This window comes from Haplochromis burtoni, unplaced genomic scaffold (assembly GCF_018398535.1).
Source record: "Haplochromis burtoni strain Fernald_Lab_line unplaced genomic scaffold, NCSU_Asbu1 Contig_210, whole genome shotgun sequence".
Lineage (NCBI taxonomy): Eukaryota > Metazoa > Chordata > Actinopteri > Cichliformes > Cichlidae > Haplochromis > Haplochromis burtoni.
In genome coordinates, this window is record NW_024582571.1 from 467,808 (window position 1) to 475,485 (window position 7,678).

Genomic DNA, 7,678 nt, shown 5'->3' on the forward strand with positions numbered 1-7,678 from the left:
AAAAAAAGAGAGGATATCCAGGACATGGTAGTCCTGAGAGCTTGGAGAGAAAGTGACTGGGCTTCTTGAAGTTTCCTTGAAATTTTTTTTTTTTTTTTTTTTTTTTTTTTTTCTATTGAATGTGAAACTGAAATAGAAGATGTGTCAGAGGACTACACATCATCCATTTCAATTATGATGAAGACAAAGAATCAAGCAGGAAAGAGGAATCAGCTGAGACAGAGGAATATTTGCAGTAACGTGAGGAAACACTGATCTGGTCTTCTAACCTTCCCAGTGACAGACGATGCATGACTCTCTCATGTGCCTCAGAGAAAGATGATCTACCACAGTCCAAGCACATGTGCCAGGTCCCATACTCCTTCAGTGGCTTTTCTACTCGAGTACTGAAAGCATTACACACAGTGTATTCTGCTTGTATTCTGCTTTTTAACGTTCACATGCCAATGGATGCATCAGAGACCAAGTTGGGGTTCAGTAACTTGCCCAAGGACACCTTGGTAAGAACTCCAGACTAGAGCACACAGAGATTGAACCAACAACCATCCAATTAGCAGATGACCTGCTCTACAGCCAACTCAATGATGAACAAGGAGGGACAACAAGAGAGGAAGAAAAATGGACCGAATGCAGCTGTAGGCATATGTGGGTGTGTTGATTCTTACTGCCGTGCATCCAGTAGAGTCGCTACGGCCAGTTTATGACATCCTGAGTCTGGTAGAGAAGTTTTCATGCTGACACAAGATTAATCATAGAAGCACAAAAAGGACATAATTTCTTGATAAAGACACAATAGATGATCGTCGTTCATGACACAAACGTGCTCCCTGTTGAGGTGTATGGAACAAGTGGGTGTTCTCTCCTGCTGTGATGTAAGATCCTGGTACTGATGTGACTGTATGAGCACCAAGTCCCCTTCAGAGGACTCTGTCCAACAGAACATCCAAGTAAACCAGGGAACTATGAGACAAAAACATGGGCAGCATGTGATGCAGGTCCAGCTGTACATGGAACATGCTCGTGTGCGATGGCAAACCGTCTGTCCTGCAGTCAGGACACGAGTTGTCCCTAACATTGCAGGTTTCCAAAAGAAAACAATCACCTGTAACAGCTTGTTTACTGTATATGCCCCTTGGCCTGCAACTGCAGAAAGAATGCTGTCCATGATGGGACCAGTGCAGAGGAATAAACCTGAGCTTCCTCCTGCACTTGGGTCAAATATGGACACGCCTTTGTCCTCATGAAAGTTTGCCTTCACTCAGACTCATGCCCTGGTGTTCCTACCATGCCAAAATATAGAAAACTGTCAGGCAATGAGTTGGAATAAAGTTGAATAAAACCTTGAAACACAGAGATGGATGATATTTTATACTTGTTGCTTAACAGAAAGCAAACGGGGTCATTTTTGAGCCCAGAGGACAACAGGTGTGATTATTTGCTGCCAGTAAAAATCTTGTAGTTTAAAAACAGCTTTCTAAATTAACTTTGACATAAACCCGCTGTGATCATCTGTTAAAGCAACCGACTCTGGTTGTGAAACGATCCTCACGATAACCGATGATTTAATTTATTTTTTACCCGAAAACAAAGAAAAAATTCATTTTTATGAGGTTTTTATCAGACTTAAATTTGAAATGGAATAAAAAAAATGTTAAAAATGTTTGAATTAAGTTTTAATTAAAAGTGGGGAAAAATCCACTTCATATTAATTAAGTATCAATCAAACCAGATGGGGACATTTTTGTCCCCTGAGGACCACAGGTGTATGGAAATCAGGAGGACATTATGAGGGTTAAGGCCTTTCTGCATCTGCCTCACTTCTTTTATATACAGTCTATACTTGCAGTGGAGTTTTTTTAGAAGTAAAATACTGTTTCCTTGCAAAATACTACACATAGATACTCTACACGTGTATGTATGAATGCACGTGGAAGTGTAGAGCACCCCTGCATCGTTGCAGATTCAGATTTGGTTCAGAAATGTTTCAGTGAGAGTGAATCTACTCGTTCACACTGACAGATGGGGAAGAAGCTTTTGTCTGGTTTCTGTTTTGGCAGAGCTGTTTGGATTCAGCCACACTGAAGGTCTGATAAACGAGTCAAAAATGTCCCTCCTGTGTCATGCACACACTTCCATGATGGAAAACTGAGGAAGTGTGTGGATAAAGTGCAGCTATGCACAGTTTCTGCTTCCTGGATTAAACTGACTTTTGGGGGCGTGGCCTTTAACTGACAGACAGGAAGCAAAGAGGCAGAGCAGCAGGCTGAAGAGTCTGCTCCAACAGCAGACTGCCGTGTGAAGAAGAGCAGACTTTACCTGACAGGTAAACCGTCTTTCTCCTGCTTCTCCTCTTTGCTCACAGCTGGTCTTTTTCATTTGATGACTCAGTTAAGACACTCGTTTGAAAATTCACCTAAAAAGTTTCCTGATTTCCTGAGCTTGATTTTTTTGTGTGTGGATCACCTGTGGAGGTTTTCTGAGATTTTGTGTTTGAGAGGTAGCTGCAGAGGATACACCCATGAGCGGTTATGATGCTGAGACTTTAATTTCAGACTTTGAGAGGAAAGGTGTCAGGTTAGATGGTGGATGAGGACCCCAAATGCAGACTGATGGGCGAGCAGGCATCAACTGAAAATGGCTTTTTATTCTAGGCGAGGTAATCACTGAAGCTGAGGCAGACACATAACAAAGGCTGGGATAACGCTGGTAACAGGGTAGCTACAGAGAAACGTGCTATTAACACAAACAAGCAAACTAGGGAGAAAGGGAACATCGGGGAACAAGACCGGGGAAAGTAAAACTGAACACTTACCAAAATAAAACCGATGGAGCGTTGTCAGTGCGCGGGGAGGCCGGGCAAACATAAAGAAAGAACCGATAAACAGAGCATGGAGGTATAAACTACTGCTTTCTACATCATGTGAACCTTGTCATGGTCCCTGGTTTTGAGCTACTTGGACTTTGATTAGAAAAATCATTTCTCGGTGGGTCTTTTTGAGGCTGATGTCCTCCTCCCTTTGTGTTTCCTTGTATTGTGCGTGTTGGTAATTGTGTTTCATTCACATCCTGTTTCGTAGTTTAGCTTGCAGACTGTCTTCCTGTTGAGAAACTCTGGCTCTGAAGCTGAAGCCGTGTCGCAGGGAATGAGAAGAGAGCCACGAGTGTTCATCAAGAGTTAAAACTAAATGTGGAGAATCACCAGTTAAACACTGACTGATTAAAAGCTGTTAGTGCTGAACAAAAAAGGTTTAAAAAGGTTTTTATTTTCTATGCCTACACAGAGTTAAACAGAAGACAGATTTTTCATCTTTAGTCTCACTGATGAGGGGTTTTCTTACATCTGCACAGCTGTTTGACCATTTAGCAACAGCAGGAAGGAAAAACTCTCTTTTAACAGGAAGAAACCTACAGCAGAACCAGGCTGAGGGAGGGGCGGGGCCATCTGCTGCGACCGGTTGGGGGAGAAACAGGACAAAAAAACTCTTTCCTTGATGAACATTACCCTGAATTCTGCCGTTGCTTTTTACAATTTAACTTCACCAAACATTCAAGCGATCACTTCCTAGGTGAGGGAGCGATGTGTTGCATTTCCTGGTATAAACTGTCCTCTCTGTCTCTTCAGCTCATCATGGACACTTTAGAGCCCATCTGGTCCACCTTCTCAGGGATTTACACCCTGGCTGAAAACGTGAAGGCCAACAAAAAGCGCTGCCAGCGGATTTCGGTCCGAGTCAAAGCCCTCGAGGATGTAGTGAAGTCCATCACAGAGTTCTCTCCAGAGGTAGAGAAAGCCGTCGAGGAGCTGATCCTAACTCTGGAGTCAACACAGAGGCTAATTGAAAAATACACGGCAGCCAACTTGGTGGAGCGCATCCTGAAATCGGGCAGCCACGGAGAAGAGTTTGATACGGTGAGCGAGCGGCTCAACGATGCTTACCAGGCCCTGTGTCTAGCTCTGCAATCAGAGCAGAGCAAGATGCTGTACGAGGTGTTTAGACAGAGAGAGACAGAAGACGAAATGGACGGGAAGGAGGACGACACGGAGATGACCAAATGTGAGGAGAAACTGAATTTGTCTTTAGAGACGTTCAAGCAGAGCTCTTTAGTGTTTTGATCCTGGTTCACCAAAGCGGATTCTGTTCCTCTCAGTGTTTCCACACTTAGAATAAATCCTGTTAGAGCGTTTGGACCAGACTCAGAGTTTGTGTTTCTCTCTGTTCTTCAGTGCTGATGGACTACATGAAAGAGCAGCAGGAGAAAACCAACACCATACTGAGACAGCTGGACAAAGTGGTGCAGATGTGTGAGTACGACATCGCTGAGCGGCCCTGCGCAGAGTTGTGTCATAAACAAGTCTGTGAATGGTGACTTACTGACAAAACACACATCTTATGTTGAGAAAGTGGGATTTATCATTGGAGTCTTTATCTTTTTTGTTCACAGTGAATAAGCCCAGTTTCAGCAGCGTGGCTGTGCGACAGATTAAACCAGATGAACTGAAGTATCAACATCCCAAAAAGCCCTTCAAGACAACAGCGAGCTGCGAGCTCTACAAAGGAGAATATCAGGGATTCCCAGTGGCCATCAAGAGATACCTCGACCCCATGAACACCAGTGCACGGTCAGTGCCACAGTTCAGCCCCATACTGGGAAGAAACACAGGAAAATAGTCCTTCCCATTAGAAAATAACACACACATTCACTTATATGCTGTTCCAGCTCAGGCTCCCAGTGCTCTCTGTGTCCTGCTGTATTCACTGCCATCAAACATTTTCTCCACATCCAGAGACGTGAAGTCTATTTTCAACAAGGAAGTCGACACCATGAAGCAGTTTGAGTCGCTCAACATCCTGCGAATGTTTGGAATCTGCATCCAGGATGAGAACGGTGAGCGTGTGAACACAGAGGTCTGCGTGTCCACGTCGGGGGGGGGGATCCTCACGGTGGACCAGAGTGTCTGTTACACGCTATCCCCACATATAAATACGTGAAAACATCACAGATAAATACACTCAGTGACAAACCTGTAATAGCTTGTCCTTGTGTCTGCCTGTAGGACCCAAGCCTCAGTTCTTCATCATCATGGAGTACTGTGAGAAAGGAAGTCTTCGCCAGGTTCTGGACTCTGACCTCACTCTGACCTGGATCAGGAAAGCTCACATGTGTTTGGATGCAGCACGAGGACTCTATCGGTCAGTGTGTCGGCTTTATTACAGATTCTAACCTAAACTCCAAACAAGTTGGGACCCTGTGTAAAATGTAAATGAAGACAGAAGGCAACGATCTGCAGATCTCATCAGGGTCAGAGTTATTTTATCTACAACAGCACACAGAAAAAGTTGGAGGCTGGAACAGTAAGTGGTGCTACGAGGAAAAGATGGAGGAACATTTTGCACCTAATCGGGTTAATGAAGAGGCGAGGGACCATCCCGCTCGTTATCAGTGCTTCGTTCAAAGCCTGCGTCTCTGATGGGTTGGGGATCGTATCAACGAAACTGGCAGCTGGCACATCTGGAGAGGCTCCATCAATGCTGAAAGGTATATACAGGCTTTAGAGCAACATATGCTCCGTCCAGGGAAGGCCTTTATGTTTCTGCAGGATGATGCTGAACCACAGACTGCATCCGTTCCAACAGCACGGCTTCTCAGTAAAGAGTGCAGGTGGCGACGCGGCCTACCAGCTGAGAACATCTGGAGCATCGTGAAACCAAACAGAACGAAGGAGACCCGGGAGTGTTCCTCTCCCAGAAGTACGGCAGCCTCAGTTCACACAAAGTTACAGGCTGTTGTTAAAAGAAGAGGAACTCTACACAGCGGGAAACACGGCCCGACTTTTAGGAGATATGTTCCTGCTCTCAAGTTCAAAAGGAGCCAATACTTTTTCTTTGCATTGTAAAGTTTCTCAGCTGAAACCTTCGATATGTTTTCTGAGTTCTGTGAGTAAAGTTTGAGGTCTGCAAATCATTGCATCTTCTTTAGAGTTGGGCAGCTTCACAGTGACCGTGTCGTTCATAGAGTCATGTTGGTGATGATGACTTTACCTGTCGTATCTTAGACTGCACAACACAGAGGAAAAATGGAGGGTTCACGGGTCCATCAACAGCAGCAAGTTCCTGGTGACTAAACACTACACCGTCAAGGTACTGAAGGCAATGCATGCTGGGATTCCTTGCAGCTGAACATATTTGCTTCATGTGACGGTTTGGTTGTTGTTTCCAGCTGGGAGGTTTCAGGCTGTCGAAAACAGAGACGTCTCTGAAAAGGCAGACGGAGGACAGAGCCGTGAGGTCGCTGTGCTACCACTGTCCCGAGAAGTTCCACGACGCCAGCTTCAGCTACTGCAAAGAGTGGGAGATGTACAGGTGAGACCCCACGGCTGTGGGTCCACAGAGGTGTGCTCAAAGGCCCTCAATCATAAACTTTCTAAAAGATGGACTTAGCTTGTGGGTCTGAAAGTGAAGCTGATGTAGAAGTGACTTACATGTGCCATCGGAGCGAGACTCCTCTGGTTGGGGGTTTGTGTGAAAACAGCTCCTGGCTGACCTCAGAACACTTTACTGATTTCAGACCTGCTGTGGTTTGTCAAATGATCAAATTTCCTTTTGAACTTGTTTCAGTTTTGGAATCATCCTGTGGGAAATTGTAACCTGTAAGAATCCTTTTGAAGGTTTGTGTCTAAACTACACTCACTGCAGATTTAAACTAAGATTTGGAGTCCTCTCCATCGACTTCTCCTCCTGACGTGTCTTCAAATGTCTCGTAGGTTTTTCAGATGAAAAAATTTATCAGGTGGTGTATGAAGAGAAGTATCAAGAGCCGCTTCCCGATGACTGTCCTGCAGAACTGGGACAGCTGATCAACGAGTGCCGGGCCTACGACGGCTTCCAGAGGCCATCAGCTGGAGGTGAGTTCAGTTACTCTGTGACTGAGTACATGTGATTACGGTCACGGTGAGACTGAAGTTTCTGTTCATTATTACAGTCTTGATATTTTCTCCTGTGCAGTGCTGCTGGATAAACTGCGCAGTGTGGTGACACAACTGGAGGAACAACAAGACTGATTAGAATCATCCTGAAGAGGAAACACAACGTGTTGATTTTAACTTTTGTTAAACAAACATTAATCAATACCAAATTCAGGCAGTTGAATGAAAGAGTGCTGCCTCGAAGGCTCATCCTTCGCTCTGTGCTGTGTGTGATCAACCCAAACAGCTGGAAGATTTAGCTTTGTTTGTTCTGCACGTCTCTGAATTTCAACAGTTTCAAAGATAAATGAGTGGAAGTCTGGACGCTTTGCAGTCTTGGAAACATTTTGTTCTTTGTGTTAAAACACTCGAACCATCTTTTTCTGGCAGAACCTCACAAACACCTTAAAGATCCTTCAAACATCTGCGTCACAGCGTATGAAACAAGTCGCTCCAACCTCCTGTGGCGGTGTCAAGTCAGACTTAAACGTCGCCAGCTCTTCTCACGGCTGTCCTGAACACTGCAGCTCAGATTTCACGTGAAACCAAAGAACGACCTCCCCGCTCAAAGCTGTTCCCTTCATCGCTGTAACGACACCTGTTGAAACAACTTGCAGGAAAATGATTTGGTGCAAAGTGCCAAAAGCTGAACTTGGTTCCATTTGCTAAATGAAAAACACTGGTGCAGCTGCCACCTTTCATTTAAAACATCTC

General features: G+C 44.8%; 1 protein-coding gene across 3 annotated transcripts; it reads left to right on the top strand.

Annotated features, from left to right (window-relative positions):
- Nucleotides 1-2,201: 2,201 nt before the first annotated feature.
- Nucleotides 2,202-7,317, top strand: LOC102294789 (mixed lineage kinase domain-like protein). Of its 3 annotated transcripts, XM_042226396.1 has the most exons (11): nucleotides 2,202-2,323; nucleotides 3,623-4,055; nucleotides 4,226-4,303; nucleotides 4,444-4,621; nucleotides 4,787-4,887; nucleotides 5,057-5,192; nucleotides 6,056-6,140; nucleotides 6,220-6,362; nucleotides 6,618-6,667; nucleotides 6,764-6,904; nucleotides 7,005-7,118. In XM_042226396.1, exons 2-11 carry the CDS (start codon nucleotides 3,629-3,631, stop codon nucleotides 7,058-7,060), a joined length of 1,395 nt encoding a protein of 464 aa, XP_042082330.1. In that variant the 5' UTR covers nucleotides 2,202-2,323; nucleotides 3,623-3,628; the 3' UTR covers nucleotides 7,061-7,118. The 3 variants fall into 3 exon arrangements, with proteins under 3 accessions (XP_042082330.1, XP_042082329.1, XP_042082328.1); XM_042226395.1 differs by lacking the exons at nucleotides 2,202-2,323; nucleotides 7,005-7,118 and adding an exon at nucleotides 7,209-7,317 and having other exon boundaries at nucleotides 3,578-4,055; nucleotides 6,764-6,895; XM_042226394.1 differs by lacking the exon at nucleotides 2,202-2,323 and having other exon boundaries at nucleotides 3,578-4,055.
- The last annotated feature ends 361 nt before the right edge of the window (nucleotides 7,318-7,678 follow it).

What these genes read in the sequence shown, in the direction of transcription:
- LOC102294789 (XM_042226394.1), top strand. Translation starts at nt 3,578, where the DNA reads ATGTGTTGCATTTCCTGGTATAAACTGTCCTCTCTGTCTCTTCAGCTC. An exon ending in GCAGCACGAGGACTCTATCG is followed by an intron (nt 5,193 to 6,055) that starts GTCAGTGTGTCG and finishes GTCGTATCTTAG; the next exon opens with ACTGCACAACACAGAGGAAA. An exon ending in CCAGAGGCCATCAGCTGGAG is followed by an intron (nt 6,905 to 7,004) that starts GTGAGTTCAGTT and finishes TCTCCTGTGCAG; the next exon opens with TGCTGCTGGATAAACTGCGC.